At 37.7% G+C, this 18,529-nt stretch overlaps 1 protein-coding gene across 3 annotated transcripts in view; it reads left to right on the plus strand.

The window, feature by feature from the left end:
* Nucleotides 1-18,529, plus strand: part of LOC127452165 (cytohesin-1-like) — an 84,755-nt gene that overhangs the window by 55,460 nt on the left and 10,766 nt on the right. For 2 of the 3 annotated variants that reach the window (XM_051717453.1, XM_051717454.1), the window contains exons 3-10: nucleotides 3,733-3,797; nucleotides 4,832-4,898; nucleotides 4,996-5,114; nucleotides 8,930-9,010; nucleotides 9,183-9,295; nucleotides 10,997-11,145; nucleotides 11,433-11,545; nucleotides 16,950-17,028. In XM_051717453.1, coding sequence (XP_051573413.1) covers nucleotides 3,733-3,797; nucleotides 4,832-4,898; nucleotides 4,996-5,114; nucleotides 8,930-9,010; nucleotides 9,183-9,295; nucleotides 10,997-11,145; nucleotides 11,433-11,545; nucleotides 16,950-17,028 — 786 coding nt within the window. The remainder of the gene's footprint in view (nucleotides 1-3,732; nucleotides 3,798-4,831; nucleotides 4,899-4,995; nucleotides 5,115-8,929; nucleotides 9,011-9,182; nucleotides 9,296-10,996; nucleotides 11,146-11,432; nucleotides 11,546-16,949; nucleotides 17,029-18,529) is intronic. The other variant, XM_051717452.1, reaches the window with a different exon arrangement.

Here is an 18,529-nt window from a genome sequence, read left to right on the forward strand (position 1 = left end):
CTTCCCAAACAATTCAACCTTAGTTTCATCAGTCCACAAAACATTTTCCCAGTAGTGTTGTGGAGTGTCAAGGTGGTCTTTGGCAAACTTCAGGCAGGCAGAAATGTTTTAGTTGGAAAGCAGCGGCTTTTTTTGTGGTGTCCTGCCATGGACACCATGCCTGTTTAATGTTTTCCATATAGGAAACTAATGAACAGAGATGTTAACCAGTTCCAGTGATTCCTTAAAGTCTTTAGCTGTCACTCCAGGGTGCTTTTTTTACCTCATTGAGCTTGCTGCGGTGGGCCCTTTGAGTCATCTTCGCTGGATGGATCTTGGCCACAGTACTAAATAGTCTCCATTTATAGGCAGTTGTCTAACTGTGGACAGATGAATATCTGAACTCTTCGAGGTAACTTTGTAACGCTTTATGCAAAGCAACAATTCTTGATCGTAGGTCTTCCGATATCTCTTTTTTTGCGAGGCATGGTCCACATCAGCAGATGCTTGTCAAACTTCAAATGCTCAAGCACTTTTTATAAGTCAAAATAGCTCTAACCCAAGCCTCCAATCTCTTTTAATTAAATGGTTGCCAGCTTTTAATTAATTGGCTCCAACTCTTGACTCTAATTAGCTTTTGTTGATGTCATTAAACCAGACAGTCTGCACTTCAATAACTGTCTGGTTTGGTTCAGCTACAAAATCAGACATTAGGAGACTATAAAGGACAGTTTGGAATGCTGAGTGGATTATTGGTTGCCCCCTGTCCTCCCTTCAAGAACTGTACACTTCCAGAGTGAGGAAAAAGGCTGGAAAAATCACTCTGGACCCCACTCACCCTGCCCACTACCTTTTTGAACTGTTGCCTTCTGGCCGGCGCTACAGAGCACTGAGCACCAGAACCGTCAGGCACAAGAACAGTTTTTTTCCCTCAGGCTATCCATCTCGTGAACAGTTCAAACTGCCCTATTGAGGAATAATTATGTGCAATACACAGCTTTGTCTGTTTATATCTGTCCAACATATCCTATCTCTTCTGCCATTACATTCCTTTGCACTGTCTGTATATTTGTATTTGTAAATGTGTGTGTATATATAATGTATATTTTGTCTTATTGTGTATTTCTATATTTACTTGTATTTTCTATTCACTTTTTATTTGTATTCTATTTTTTATTATCTCTGTGTTGTTGTTGTTGTATTGTTTGTGCACTGGAAGCTTCTGTCACCAAGACAAATTCCTTGTATGTGGAAGCATACTTGGCAATAAAGCTCATTCTGATTCAGATTCTGATTAGCCTAGGGGTTCACATACTTTTTCTAACCTACACTGTGTATGTTTGAATAATGTATTCAGTATGTTCAAGAACAATACTATAATTTGTCTGTTATTATATAAAACAGATTGTGTTTGTTCATTATTGAAACGTAGATGAAGATCAAACCAGATTTTAAGACGCATTTATATATACACTACCATTCAAAAGTTTAGGGTCACTTACTCATTCTTTTTTTTTTTATATTTTTCACATTTTAGAATAATAGTAGTCATTAAAACTATGGAATAATAGAAATGGAACTATGGGAATTATGTTGTGACTAAAAATCCAAAATAAATCAAAACTGTGATATATTTTAGCATCTTCAAAGTAGTCACCCTTTGCCTAGAATTTGCAGACATGTACTCTTGACATTTTCTCAACCAACTTCTTGAGGTATCACCCTGGGATGCATTTTAAACAGTATTGAAGGAGTTCCCATCTATGTTGGGAACTTATTGGCTGCTTTTCTTTATTATTTGGTCCGAGTCATCAATTTCAAAAACTTATTTTTTATTTTTATAAAATTTTAGTTTTATAATGAAATAAATTAATATGGTGGCACAATTATATTTTTGTCTACAAAACTAATTTCAAACAGTTAAGCATACGCCTTAAGATCAAAAGATTTTTAAGATCATGAGAAACATTTCTTTTGAACGGTAGTGTAAATGCAGGCAATTTCAAAGGGTTCACGTACTTTTTCTTGCCACTGTATGTAACACAGAAATAACATTATCTGTCAGATCCTGTTAAAAAGATGTGAAATAACAGTTAACTGGGAATCTCAGAAAAAGAAATCTCACAAATTTAAAAAATAAGTGTGGGATAATGTAGTATCCTACTTTTGGCCAGTAATTCGTGTAGTATGAACAGAATTTGTCCAAAAAGGAAATGACTCAAGCTGACTGGAACAGGGTAGAATAGTTTAGAAAGAGACACTCGCACACGACATAACCTCTAATATACTACATATTTAATTCCTTTAGTTTTTCATGAGAATGCATGTCCTGTCATTTGCTATGGCAACTCTAGTTATATTAAGTAAACAAACTTAAGAAAACTTTCTAGCTTTTCCCAGACTCGCGTTCTCAATGTCAAGGTCTTCTGTCACAAATGCAGTGTTTAGTTGTTTTCCTTAGTTGCTTCATTTCCATAAATGTACTTTACTAACTTACTAATTTACTTGCTCTTCACACCATGCACTCACATGCAGCTGAATGAATTTTCATAAGCTAGTGCCATCTCAAATGGAGCACTAATGTTTTTTTGAAACTGATGTTTCAGAAGTATGTTCTCTTGTGTGGTCTTGCCACTAGCTTTAGCATGTTAGCTAACCTGCATCCATGTTCAAAATGAGTGCCCAAAAATGACTTTTTATATACTTAATGGAATCACACAATCATGGTAAAGCATTTAACATTTTTAAGTTGAGGAAACTGACGTTTCAGAAGTACGTCCTCTGGTGTAGTGTTGCTGCTAGCTTTAGCATGTTAGCTAACCTGAGTGCCCAAAAATGACTTTTTCCATACATACATACAAAGAATCACACAATGATGGTAAAGCATTGCCACCTTTTCCATCATGGCAGGCCTTATCAGGCCAGCATTCCTTCCACTGTGTAGGGAAAGCTGTGACCTACTTGTACAAAAGAAATGGCATAGAATAGTGCAGAAACGGGACAGACCTATACAAAGAGAAACCAGGGACAAACACTTCAGAGAATTGAACTGTACAGATGGTGTTGAAGTAGGATAAATGACAATTAGAGGTGAAAACTCTTCATCATGTGACCTCAGGGCCAGCCCGGCTCCAGACGTCAATAAACTCTTGGCAGAAGAGACGGCCCTGTGTTCTAATCCCATTAATCTCTCCAAAGACACCAAAAAATAGTTCAATTTTGATGTCTCTAGTCTTGACTCTGGGTCCTTTCTCCAGTGGTCCTCCTATAATGTCATTTATATCAAATAGAGTTCTCTAGAGCAGACGATTCATCCACAGGATTTAGATTTGAGCCATTATTGCCAGGACGCATGCAGTCAGACGCATGTCTAGATAACAGAAGCATGAAACTCTTTACAGCAGCATGTTTTAATCATGCACAATGCGATAAGGCAACAATAAATCCATATCTCTTCATTGTTAATCTGAGTTTGTGTGCTAACCAGTAGCAACAACAAGCGCCACGCAAAAGCCATGGAAGTTTCTGAAATTTGGTTGATTTTACATTGAATAACCCTATAAAAATCTATTGATTTACATATCATGCATTGGAATGTATTGTCAGTCTTAGCTAAGTTGTTTCTGCGACACACCAATTTGTGTACATGTGTCTTTGTGTTTCATATTTTTATGCCATTTTTTAGCTGTAAAGCTGACGGTTGTGAACTCCTGGAGTTTTGTCTGAAATGAACATTCTCATGTCTTCTCACAGCGTCTAAAAGATGAGATAGCAGAAGTGACCAGTGAGATTGAGAACCTGGGTTCCACAGAGGAGAGGTAAGTGAACGCCCACTCACCCACTGCTCTTACACATTGTATTTTTTCAGTCTTTTCACTTACAAGCTGTGATTCATGCGTGAGGTGCCTGCTTGACTCTCAAATCTGGCTTGCATCTTAAAGTCAACATGACATCAAAATTGACCCCATTTCACATTTCTGGTCTTGTTAGCCACTTTTCCACTATTGGGCCAGTGCGAGCCAGGGCTATCAACTGGCCAGCCAGGCCAATAGCCTTGGACCTCGAGCTGCTAGACCGAAATCGACCTGCGTTCCCACCATAGGGCCACTAACTCTGCAGCGTTGACCAAAAACCGCCCTTAATACACCGCTGTGGTGCCAATGTCTCACACCCTGCCCATTTCACAAGCAAGAGAGAAGCTCAAGCTGAGGTATCATTTTATCTAATTATCTAGAATATCGAGTTTATATCGAATTAATGCAAACAGCAAGGTAAGTTAGCGTTGACAACTCACGACTGTAACTGCCATGATGTCACTAGTGGTCTCTCCACTAACAGTGGGACGATGTCCAAGCACACCATCTATGAAAGTTCAGCAAACCATGGAAAGTAATTTCTTTGTCCATTGGGCGTTTAACGGATTTGTACTCTGCCCGCATTTTTTTCCCCGAACATGTACTGCTGTGTTGTGCGCTGGATACACAACATGGGAAGTTCGGTGAAACTTGCTTCAATCTTCGGTTGGCCTTGTTTGACCCAAAGGTAATCGGCGGGCCCCGAGAAAGCCCCATGGAGGCACAATGAAGCCCCAGATGTGACAGTGGGAACGCAACTGGCCCACACTAGCACGCCCTCATTTGGCCCGATAGTGGAAATGTGGCTATTGTGAACTATTGGTGCTTGTTTTTCCAAAAAAAAGTATATCTTATCAGTCAGAGGTTTCAGAAAGGCATCAACATTGCTGTATATGAAACTATCAGCGTCTAATGTAAAAGTTTAAGTTATGAAGAGCATTAGCATTAGAAATTGTAGAAAACTCTGTTGTTGTACATCTGCTGTCTTTTTCCTACAGGAAAAATATGCAGAGGAACAAACAAGTGGCAATGGGCCGCAAGAAATTCAACATGGACCCCAAAAAGGTGATTTAAGGTGCCCATTGAATGTTCCTGAAATGAATGAAATCCTGATTATTTATTTCACAGGATAAACATTTTGAATGTGTGTGTGTGTTTGCAGGGGATCCAGTTCCTTATTGAAAATGACCTTCTGAAGAATACCAGGGAAGACATTGCACGGTTCCTCTACAAGGGTGAAGGTCTTAACAAGACTGCCATAGGAGATTACCTTGGAGAGAGGTCAGTGTGTGATTTACTAGTGCCTCCTATCTGTACCATAAAGGGGCGTTCACACTGATAGCTATTTGCAGCAAGAAAGCAATCTGAAGTTGTTTAATTTCAGTGAGAATTAGTGATTTGAGGCGACATCGATCAATGGTGCTGCAACAAAGTTGAGCAGAGTTTATCGGCGAGACGTATATAGACACCACCACAAAAGTGCCCAAAGTTGAATAAACACCCATATTCTAATCAATAATAAATAAATAAATTGCCCAACACTTCTATTTAGTTCCATCTAAAATCACTTGAATGGACATCACGCCATAATTACGACTTCCAAACTTATAAGAACAAACTTTCTTGGTGGACTTGAAGCAATAGACTGCTTCCACATATCTCCAAAATCAGTTAGCTGTAGAGACATTAGCTTAGCCTGATATGTATGTCAAATGGCCTTTTGTGCAGGTCTTCTTCCCACTGTGGTTTGTACCAAGATGACAGGATAATGTGAATTGCTCCATCGGTCTTTTATTACCCTTTTATCCTGACTAGGGCTGCAACTAACGATTATTTTGATAATCGACTAATCAAACGATTATTAGAACGATTATTCGGCAATTATTGCAACGATTAATCATTAGCTCCTAAACGACTATTCAGCTTGCGGCCCGATTTAAAAGGTTGTAATTAACGTGCTTGCTAACAATACAGAGGACAAAATCATCTTTTAAAAATGCCTCTAAATGACATTCACTGAATTAAAGGAAAAAAATACTTTTTATTAAGTTTATTAAGTTTTACTATATTAAGTAAAAAATTCACTGCAAAAAAATCCTATTGTTATCAAGTGTTTTTTTCTTGTTTTCCATTTAAAATAGTCTAAAAATCCTCAAAACAAGATACATTTGCTTGAGAAGCAGCATATAAGATATTTAGACTTGCTTTAAGAGAATGTATCTTAAATATAAGTCTGTTTTGTATATAAGGGTACGTTTACACGACAACGATGTACTAAAAGTTATTTCTTTTGCGTTTTTGAAAAGTTTCGCATACAGATGACAACGTTGTCAAAACGATCCCCGTTCACATGGATCCGCGAAAATAACTAAAAATGCTGTATTATGCATGCCGGGCCAGTAGATGGCGATGTCACTTTGTAAAGAAACACCACGCACCTGCGCACATAAGCATTCTTCCACAGAGCGGTGAATACAAACAATGAAGATGGCGATCGCTGGTCGTAGTAGTTATGCAGTAAATCTACACTTTGCTGGAGAAGCGTCAATAAACTCAATCGAGTAGCACAAACACAGTCCTGTAGTCCGCCATTGTAGTTTTGAATGTTTTGCGCGTTGTTTTGAAGTACTCGCGCGCATGCCTATAGACTGAACACGTAATATGCGTGCGCATGACGTCATCGTTTTCACAAATTTGCGTTTTTGTATGTTTACACAGAGACTATAATGGCATTGTTTTCAAAAACTTGCACTTTGAAACCTGTTTTCAAAAGTTTGCGTTTTCAGGCCCCAAAACGGCGTTGACGTGTAAATGAACAGCCAAAACACATAACAAGTTTTCAGTTTTTAGTTGAAAACGTTGTGGTGTAAACAGCCCCTAAGTGTTTTTTTTTCACTTGGTTATACTTCTGCAAGTGCAGTAAAGACAAAATATACTTATATTCAAGATCTGTTCTCAAGTCTAAATATCTTATATGCTGCTTCTCAGGTGAATGCATCATTTTAAAGGATTTTTAGATCTTTTAAAATATTAGTATTTTTAATATTATATTCAACATTCTCCAATAACAATTTTTTCTTCTGCAGTATAGCTGCTAAAGTAAATGTACATTGTTTTAAATGAGTTTTAGATATTATTTTTGGAAAACAAGCCAATACAAAAACAAATCAAAAATGTATTTTGTTGCAGTGTATAATGGGGCGAAGACTACCCTCTCTCACTTTTCTGTTCACTTCAATCCAAATTTAACTCACAAAAAAACAAACTCTCTCTTATTAATAAAGCTGCATATTGTCAATTTTCTTCACGATAAGAAATGCACAGTGACACATATATTATGATTCAATAAGTCACGAGCCATCACGTTATAATCTAGCTGCATTAAGCGTGCTCGCTCGGGGGATGAGCGTCCCCGTGACAGAGTGTGCATCAGCCAGGTGCAGTTTCAATCTTTCCCCCTTAGATCTGGATGCTTCGCACAACTCATAGAAGAGGCGCTGGCTGCACAGAGAAATGACAGATTCAGAGTTAGTAGTTATTTACATGACCTGATTCCTTATTATTTGAACTTTAATAAAGCTTTAAATATAGCTACATTAAAGATGAAACGCTGGGGTGTTTCCTTTAAAGACGCTCGACACAAGTTTTGCTTCTGCGGAGCGGCAGCTCCAGCTCTGCTTATTTCACAACGAGAGTACTTATTTTGTGTTATTCCCTCATACTTTACGATCTACATCACTTGAAGCTGTTTGAAAAGTTTGGAGTGCATCTGGACTGTGAGCTGTATTCTTTCTTTCCTCAGTCAGGCACGAACTGCAGTGCTGCTCTCGTGCAGCATCATTAGAGTTAAATGTGATCTCATGTTACATTAAATGAGATCAAACGACTATTCAACAACGAACATTTTTGTCGACAATTTTTTATTGCGATAACGTCGACTAATCGTTTCAGCCCTAATAATGACACTAATCTCATTAAACTCTTCATATTTAAGGAAAGTTGACTCAGACTGGGTTGAAACTCTTGAATTTAAAGAATGTTATTCTAGAGCAGGGGTGTCAAACTCAGTTCCTGGAGGGCCACAACCCTGCAGAGTTTAGTTCCAGCTCTGCTCCAAAATGCCTCCTTGTAATCTTCAAGCACTCCCAAAGACCTTGATTAGCTGCTTCAAGTGTGATTAATTAGGGTTGGAGCTAAACTCTGACACCCCTGTTCTAGAGAGTCATTGGGCAACATCTTGTGACTTTATTGTATGTGCTTCAGAATTGTTTTTCTTTCCATCTCCCTCCCTTACTGCAAAAATCATTTTCTTACTCAGAATGTTTGTCTTTTTTCACAGGAAAAATATAAAAACATCTTTAAAACAAGACACATTTTACCCCTGTTATTTTGCTTCTCAAGTAAATGCATCTTGTTTTAAGGATGTTTTGATAATTTTAGTGAAAAACAACACAAAAATATTAAGAAAATGCTTGCAGTGCATCCTGGATTTCTTTCCTCTTTGTTTTCTCTTCCTCGTTCTTGACGTGTCTGCTGGAACAGTTAGGAAATGGAGAGCAGACCTCTGTGAAAGAGCAGATCAGATCGGTATCTCTAAGTGTTATGGTTCATCTGTTAGGGAGGGGCTCTGCAGGGCTTTTTCCCATGAATAGACTGTCACCAGATCACCAGGGTGGGAGCGGAAGATCACCGTCAGTTTCAATGAGGGATATCACTTCCTCTGTTAGCTAAAGTCAAATGTGATATCATGCTTTTGACAAATTATGCAACACTGGATGATCTCATGCATTTTGTCTTGGATGGGTGATTTTAGTCTTTGGACCAGTGGATGAGTGACTGGACAACTAAACTGTGGACACTTAAGTCACACTAAAAATGTCAGACTCTCAATATAAAATCAAGTGGCATTTATTTTTAAGGAAAATAGCATACGTTTTTTTTACAAGCACATTTTATAGACAAGTTTCTTGGTTTCAAATTATAAAACAAAAGATGTGCCCTTGAGCTCTTATCCTCAGGTTACTACACTAAGTTGCTTTGGATGAAAGTGTCTGCTAAATGGCAATTTACGTACTACTTATTTAAATATTCAACAGGGATGACTTCAACATCCAGGTCCTTCATGCGTTTGTGGAGCTGCATGAGTTCACAGATCTGAACCTGGTCCAGGCCCTCAGGTAAAACTGTCAAACTACAGTAAATTGTCACTTCACAACACTGTTTGATCGCTATCAGGAGACTTGGAATATAATTTTTATACAATAATTTTTTTAATGGTTTAATTTGCACACACTGATACACACTTAATTTGTGCTCTGGTTTAGAACATTATTATGTGTGTCTCCTCAGACAGTTTCTCTGGAGCTTTAGACTTCCTGGTGAGGCACAAAAGATCGACAGAATGATGGAGGCATTTGCTCAGCGCTACTGCCAGTGCAACCCTGGAGTCTTTCAGTCCACAGGTAACACATTCATTAGTTTGCTTTAGATTTTTCTCTGCCAATACTTCTCTCCATATTTATAAAAGAAACACTGGCCATATGTTTTTCAATATTGCTTTCCACAGCAATAAACACAAATTGTGATTTTGTTTGTGTGCCTGTGCGTGCATACTTTTCAGAAGTGCTGCAAAAGCAAGTAACAATAGGCGTTTTGACACAGGAGTGGAGTAAGATCAAGGGGGAGTGACGAAAAACCTCTTTGGTTGATAAAAGACCAGATGTGTCACAGTGTTCTGGACGATCTACAGTGGCTTTATCACAGTAGCTGGGAGGGCGGCCAGCAGAGCATTGCAGTAGTCCAGTCTTGAAATGACAAGAGCTTGAGCCTGGAGCTTCACAGCCTATTCAGACTGGAAAGGTCTGATTTTACCTGATGTTGTAAAGCGCAAACCCGCAAGACCCGGGTGGTTAATAAGATGTGTGTGGTGAAGTTCAACTGGTCATCAAACAACACTCCACGGTTCCGGGCTGTCCTGGTTGTGGTTGGTGTATTTGAACCAAGATAAATAGTTAAGTTGTGGTCAACAGATGGGTTGGCTGCGATCACAGGGTGTTCTGTCTTGGAAAGGTTGAGCTGAAGGTAGGCCACCACCAGGTCCTTCATTCAGGCCGAGATCTCCAAAAGGCAGGCAGAGATATGGGCTGAGATGTTGGGGTCATCAGGCTGAAACAACAGGTAGAGCTGCATATCATCTGCATAGCATTAATAGTAAAAGCCAAGTGCCTTTAAGATCAATCCGAGTGATGTTGTGAAGATCGAGAAAAGGAGTGGTCCAAGCACTGATCCCTGAAGAACACCAGATGTTAGCTGGTGTGACTTGGACACCTCTCCTCTCTAGGAGACCATGGAAGATCTGTCTTTGATGTATGACTCAAACTAGCCAAGCACAGTTCCTGTGATATCTAGGTCAGAGGGGGAGGACACGAGGATCTGGTGGTTCAGAGCCTCTAGTGTCAGATAAACACTAGAGGCACTACAACAACAATTACTTTTACTCCCTTTCACACAAATCGGAATGATCAGTTCATAAACAATTGCGAAGCAGCTCAACTGATAGAGCATTTTAATTGCAATGCAAAGAACCAAGATACAAGTCCTGAAGAGCATGGAAATTGACACTTGAGACAAAAGTGTCATAGAAGCACCACAAAATTATGTGGTTGCTTCAGCAATTACTTTTTTCATCTCACATTTGCTTTTTCTGACATTATCAGTTAGGTTTAAGGTTTAGGGTAGGGAGGCAGTTGATTTAAAACTCAATAGAGCATTACCCTTAACCTCACCTGTTTGGGAGAAAATTTTGCTTTTCATGGGAGTAGTACACCATACCAGCATCTTAAGAGCTGCCAATACACACTAATAGCTACCGATACTGTGACATCAGTTTCACATCATTGGCAGTACGGCGTTCCGGTTCATACCCACTCACTTTGAGGACTGGGATTGTGCACACAAGGATTGTCTTGGTACCCTACTCACCTTAAGCTTTTTCTTTTGCCTTTCTTTTGCCCTCTGTGTTAGACTTGCTTCCCCTCCACAGTCTTACTCAGAGTCTATTTTAAAAAAACGTTATCGTAATGATATTGATAGTGCAGGGAAACTGTGATTCACTGCTGCAGTTTTATGTTAATGTGGATGGTTGTGATGAAACTTCTTTGCAGACACCTGCTACATCCTGTCTTTTGCCATCATCATGTTGAACACCAGCCTTCACAACCCAAACGTTAAAGACAAGCCCACAGTGGAGCGATTCATCTCTATGAACAGAGGCATTAATGACGGAGGAGACCTGCCAGAAGACCTGCTCAGGGTTTGTCCTTTTTCAATCATTATGTCATTAAATGTATGTACATTGTTATGTTTGAGAGTTTATAAACTCTCTTGGATGGTGTTCATGTCCTGCGTGCCTCTGTCCTTTCTTCTTTTTCTGATCCCGGACAAGCCCCCAATTTAAGCCCTTGCCTGACACTAAACTGGGGGACGTAACGCTCCTTTTGAGCTTTTTATCTAATTTGTATCTTCTCAAAAATACCTTCTCACCCTGTTTCAAACCTTCTTTCTGTAATGACTCGCAGTCTTTTACCTTGACTCATGCAGAACTTGTATGATAGCATCAAGAATGAGCCCTTCAAAATCCCTGAGGATGACGGCAATGACTTAACGCATACTTTCTTCAATCCAGACAGAGAGGGTTGGCTGCTCAAACTGGGTAAGTGGGACTCAATTACCATTAATCCTCACTCCTGAAAAAAGATTATACCCCTCATTCAGGCCATGACAGTACCCAAAGACTGAGGAATGCCTGCTCAAAACTGAGTAGATCTCGTTGCTATGTGCTTCAAACCGATGAGGTTCTGTCAAGGATGTTGCTGTGGGAACCAGTTGTCAATTCTTAACAAATGATGCACACTGAAGACACAAATTAGTAAGGGATAATGTACAGCCAGCCAGTCATTATTGTAAAATAAACCCCAACAGGGTGATCATCAAACTTTCCTAGTAACAAATGACTTCAATCAGCAAGTGAGCATTAAAACAGTCACAGAAGTAACAGGATGTGGAAGCTAATGGCCATGTTTTTTTTCTAAGAGATGTCTCTTTGTTTGCGATAGCCTTCAAAATTTCGAGAGTAAGTTAAGATGTTCAACGTAAAAGACCAGAATGCCCCAATGAAGATCATCATCTGTGTTATTTTATTGATTCTTAACTCAATTTGTTTTGGTTGTGTTAGCAACACGAAATGGATGTTTAGTTTAATTTGTATTCTATTTATTGAAATGAGTAACTGCAAATATGAAGGTGGATAATCTGATTTGTGAGACCAATTTTTAGCTGAGAAGTTTAAAACATGCGCATACACAGTAGCACGTGTTCCTTCAGTCACTGTAAGCTCATCTGATGGTGCTGTGACTCTTCCACACATCAGAGAACAACACAACATTTTTTCTGATCTCTCCATGGATCTCAAAGTTTTTGTTTTTTTTTCACAATCAAATGAAGGTGATCACAGCTGAAGATCCTCACAAATGCAATCATTCATCAACTACATGAGGTTTTGTTCAAGAAAAACGTATCGCTTCAATCCAGTGCAATGTGGAATTGTTAGTTTATCTAGATAATCTATCTATTTTAAAGGTATGTCCAGTAATAGGTAATATTATAATGTATTATAACTGTTAATACAGTACAAAGAATGTACAAATGAAGTACAGTGTAAGCTTTATGCATTAACATTGCCCTTGTAGTGCATTATAGAAGTTTTATAGAAATTACACAATTGTTCATGTCAGCAATTGGTTTTTGTTACAAACAAATGGACCAAACCAAAAGGAAAATAAATCTTTGTGTTAAATTATTGTGAGTTGAATGCCTGTTGATTCTATCATATATTTGTTCTTTTACCCCCTCGTTAATTGTTTGAGTGGTCCTCTTCAATCGATTAAGAAACAAATAATTCAAAGCAACGAGAGATGCACAAGCACTTCCCGTGATCAGAGAGGCAGTGTGTGTGTGTGTGGAGGGGGTGAATTCCTATTTAATTTAATTTAATTTTTTTGTTTCCTTTCTTCCTCATTTGTTCGTTTGTTCCCATGATTTTGGCTGTTGTCTTTCCCTCAGGAGGTATGTACACTGCTCTTCCCAAACACTCGCTCATCTCCGCGCTAAGGTGCTTTTGGTGATCAGCCTTGCTTTCTGTCCCCTTTATTTCTGTAATTAGCCACTGTAGGTAAATTTTTTTTACCATGGGGTTTGTCTTTCCATGACTGATTTAGTCTTTTTACATGTTTGTTCATTTGTTTGTCCAATTTCATTGAATTCATTGAACCAGCAGTTCGTCCGTGTGGTGGCGGGGGCTTGATTTTTGATTTTGTGAGCACTGTAGTGAAGAGTACCTTTCTCTGTTTGCTGTTATGTTTGAAATGTTTTCTTACTGTGTCATTTTCACTTTGGGAGCTGCAGTATTTTCAGCTAACGCTCGGTCTGAATGGAGCCCAGAAAACACCAGTGAAAACCTACAGAAGGAAATATCCACAGTATAAGAAGTTAAACAATATATTCAACCATTTTACCCCTGTTAGAGTGGGCAGCATTTATGTGGTGTTTATTATGTGATTACACTGAAACAGAATACTGCATCTGGACCAAAGACCTGCTGTTCACTTTGCTGTATGTAAAATATAGAAGTGTGTGTGTGTGATGCTGGACTGCAGTGCTGATGGTGTGTGTGTGTGTGTGTGTGTGTGTGTGTGTGTGTGTGTGTGTGTGTGTGTGTGGTCTGATTGGACTCACCATTAGGATACTGGGTGAGGGTGGGTTTTAATTGATGTATCAGACATCAGTGAAACTGACACCAAAATTAAACGGCATTAAACAGTTTTATTTTAGGAGTTTGTCATTATCTCACCTAAAGCACTCAACCTGTCAAGAGCATGTCCTGGTCATAATTTACCCCAAAATTCAAAAGAAAACAAAATAAGAAAATGAAGCAAATTAAGCTGGTTTTTAAATTGGGACATTTTCATTTACAAATGAGAACATTTCGTCCTCACATTCTCATTAATGTATTTTAAAAATGTAATTCAGTTCAACAATTCAAGTTCATTTCAATTAAATAATTACTGCCATGATGTTTAAATACTATTTAAATAATATATATATATATATATATATATATAAATTTAAAAAATCATTACAGTAATGAAAATGTGTTTTATTATTATTATTGTTGTAATGAGAACTGGGGGGAAATATTACAATTTGCATAATGTTACATTTCAGAAAAAAAATCCTGAAGACTATATACACAATTAATATAAAATTACTGAAATTATTTATTAAAATCAGCATAGATTAAATCAAATTACTGAAATACATTTATTACAGTCAGCATAAATTAAATAAAATTACTATGTTTTACTAAAACCAGCAACAATTTAGTTAAGTACAACAAATACTACCGTGATGTATAAATACATAATATTTAAATAGAATTATTTTTGCATTACAGTAATGAGAATTGGGGGGAAAATATTACAATTCACAATGTTACAAAAATCTGGAACAAAATCCAACAAATTACATACAAAATTGAAATTGTTTTGTTAAAATCAGCAATAATTAATTGTTCAGTTCAACAATTGCTACCATGATGTTTAAATACTGTACTATTTAAATTATATTAATTACTAATGATTATTTTGCGGTACAGTAATGGAAATTAGATCGCAAAATTTACCCGCCCATCCATCACCCAGCCCTGAATAAGTGTCTGTCAGTCACCTGGTGTTCTGGGTGTCCATCTGCCTCCACTGCAGTCCAGCACGACCTCCGGCCTCTCCACAACTCTGTGTGTGTGTGTGTGTGGACGGGTCTTCTGTTCTACAGCTGCAGCTGGACTGATCAATTATCACAGCCCATAACTCAGCCAATCAGCTTGCTCAGAAACCTCGCACCTGCCAAAGCGCTCTGATTTCTGTGCGTTTTGTTTGTCGCTCATGCCAATATTCAAATACAATGGCACTCTACAGTGCAGGAGGTCATTTACTGTTTAAAGGGCTCATAAAGTCCAGAAATGCTTGAAAAGCTCTTCTCTAAGATATATCTGAATTTTCAACCACGTGCAAGTCTCTCTGACTAGTGTTTCTTTTGTCTTTTCTGAGAGAATTATTATTGATGTTTTTTTTTTTATTAACTAATGGGTAGTTTACATAATGTTTTTGATGTTCTGCAGTGTGACCTGTTCTGCTCCATTTAAAACTATTTAAGCAGCATTTAAAATAAATAAATAAATATATAGGGTGACCTGAGGGGGACCTACACAATATTTGGCAGGTGGTTTAAATGTGGCTGACCAGTGTATATTAGTGCTGTCAGTCGATTTGTAATTTGTAATAGCATAATTTTTCGTAGTTAATCGCTTTTCGCATTAATCGCAGATTTTAAGTGCTGAGATTCGACACTATATATACTTTTCCTGTCAAAATGCTTTATTTCCATCTTAGGAAATAAAACAAAAGAATATGTAGCAATTTAATGCTTTATTAACATTTTCCAAACAAAGCCTTTCACAGTATAAAGATAGAAAAGCACTCAAATATCCACAATTCTAGTTAACATTAAATGTTTCCCAAAGTCTTAGTGGGAGTTTGACTAATTGAAAGAACTAGATCCCACATTGGTTGCATATTAATTGCAATGTACATTAAATCTCTTAAACTCTCATCCTCCACAACATTAATCTGTCAGTAGACTGTGACTGTCCGCTTTGTTACAGCAATCGTGAAGCTGCGTTCATGATTCCCGTCAGTGTCAAATGCCGCTTTGAACTCTATGAAAAGCGCTTGCAGACAAAAATGTATCATTCTGCATTTTGATGATAGTTAAGACTTGTCGTGCTTCTGTGGTAATTAAAATGTACTTACTTAGGCTGAAAAATTTCATCAACACATCGCAAAGTTTCCACCCTTCCACCAAGTGTTTATGCTGGTTTATGGTGTATTAATAAAAAATGCGTTCATCGCGATGAGCAAAAATTTACTTTTTAAAATGAATCGCATGCGTTAACGCGTTAATTTTGACAGCACTAATATAAAGTATATATAATTATTAATCATGCTGTTTTTATGCTGTTACATTAGTTAAGAGACTGCATAGAATATTTGTACTTTTTAGGAACATTTTAAATGAACTAGTGTATGCAAAAAGGTGATTAAAATGGTGACCAGTAACACCACCTAAAATATACACGTCTATATTTTGATTATGAATGAAAATATTGATGATAAATTCCATGGACATGTTAAGCATGAACTACCCTAATACACAATCAGTTAAAAGGAGTTTTCAGAGAACTAAACCCATAATCAACAGTCCTGGATTCCAATACTATTTATTGGGCATGTATGATGCTGTACCATCTGGTTAATGTGCCATCCGTCACTGTGATCGGGTTTCATTCCAGAGGAAAGTAGGCTGGCACAGTTCGGAGATCAACCTCGGATCATAGAGCACTGCGTTTACCCTGCAGTCCCTGTAGAGCAGGACGTGAGATAACATAAATCTACAAGATCTGGAGCTTATCATCAGCATCTTTTACAGCAGATCACTGAACTATTAACCTGTTAGTCATTTGTGACTTTAAAATGTACTGAATTTTATTACCTGAGCTTTGATTGTTGTTTATGCTTTTCTAAGGCAAGAAACATACTTGAAATACTTTTATTTCTATAGATTTCACTGCTACAGTATACTACATCTTTATAGCTAGTTGCATTGTAACGGTGTGATAGTGCTCAAACACATTTGACTTTGTGCTGGGCCTTTAAGAAGGAAGTTTTCAGTCAGGTGAAGATGAATGGCAACTATCATGTGATGTGTGATAGTTGTGAGGTTCATCCGTGGAGTGTGACAGCGCTGGTTTGAGCATGGTGTGGTGCTGGTGAGGAATGCTGTGCTTGGGCCTCATTGAACACGGAGTCCCTGTAGAAGAGCTCTCATTGTCTGTCTGTTCATCTGTCTGTCTGCTCGTCTGCCGCTCAACTCTTCAACTGCACGCTTTTCTCAAATCTGACGTTTCTTCACACTGGGAGTTAATAAACTCATCTTTTATTCTTCAGGAGGACGTGTCAAAACCTGGAAAAGACGGTGGTTCATTCTCACTGATAACTGCCTTTACTACTTTGAGTACACTACTGTAAGTACTGAAAAACGAATTGGGTAAATAAAACAGTAGGTGATGGTGAGAGTTATGGCTGGTGTTTTCTAGAGATTAACTGATATATAATATGATCCCAAAGACACGTATTATTTCATAAAAATGAATCGTTAACTATCATTAGATTAAAAAAAAGAAGTCACATACATGTGATTTTCTGTGTATGCTAATTAGGGTTGGGAACTGAGAACCAGTTCTTGTTTAAAACCGGTTCCATATTTAACATTTTTTGGAGCTGTTTGATTTTCATGAATTTCAGTTCCGTCCAGTGGTGTAGTAGTTTCAGAAGAGGTGGGCATACTGTGAATTTATGAATGAAATTTGTTTTTTTTAAATAAAATAAAACATGCACCCAGTCTCAAAAATTTATATATTTACATTTATATACAGTACATATGTAAAATGTGTAAGAAATATAGTTTCTCCATAAAAAAAAAAAAAAGAATATTGGCTGTTGTAATTATAGTCCCACATGAAAATGTATATCAGGGTAAGTTTCGTAGTTTAATTGCATACATTATATATTTACATTCCCGAACTCCTAGGGGTTGTGTGCCCAGTTGTGGTAGTCTCCCTTCTCGGGAGGGCGCGTATGTAAACGCATTCTGCAGAGACACTGGTGTAAACACAGAGAGGGTGCACAACGGCTAAACCCATCTGTGTAGCGCATGATCATCAAGTGATAAAAGTTCCGCTTCCACCATTTCTGGTCAGTGGCTGTGCCGAAAATGTTTCTGTTTAGCATTTTTCTGATTTAATCGGTTATTTTTCATTACAAATTATATTATCAGCATAACAGTTTGAGCGAAAAATTTGTGCAAAACCCAATGATTATGATATAATCATGATCCTGCATGTGAATTATCACAGATCATCTTGTGAAAGTGCTTTAATGAAAGAAAACCTGTCCTTTTGTACAAAATGAGTTAACACAGTTAATGTCACAAATTTGCTTATTTGATTACTGATCACAAAATTGTGTGGAATCTTAAATATTTCTTAAATTATGTCATACATTTTTCAAAATCACACAGAGGGGTAATCACTAGTACGCAAGCAATAGCGAGGGAGGAGCAGGCTATTTTATTTATATGAAGTTTTTCACACCTGACCTGCATTCCAATCTACAACTTGATGTAATCCTTAATCGTGATCACGCAAGGTGTTTTAATCATCTGAATGGGAGGCTAAACACTATTAAAGTGTGACGAGACTCGCGCGTGCAAGCCATTCGCACATCACAAGCCATTCAACTTTTTAGCCCTTTTCGGTGAATCGCACCTGCAAAATCCTAAAACTTTATTTCCAGGTTTAATTTATATTTTGAAGAGATTTTTGTTTTATGTTTTCTCTTAATCATTTAATGTAATTTTGAGTGTTACCATGGTTTAAAGAGTGTGTACCTGTATGCTGGGTTGGAAATCTCAAGGATTAATAGTGGTGTTTTCCTTATTACAGCACGTGTTCTGAAAACAAAAAG

The sequence above is a fragment of the Myxocyprinus asiaticus genome, chromosome 14 (genome assembly GCF_019703515.2).
Source record: "Myxocyprinus asiaticus isolate MX2 ecotype Aquarium Trade chromosome 14, UBuf_Myxa_2, whole genome shotgun sequence".
Taxonomy (NCBI): Eukaryota; Metazoa; Chordata; class Actinopteri; order Cypriniformes; family Catostomidae; genus Myxocyprinus; species Myxocyprinus asiaticus.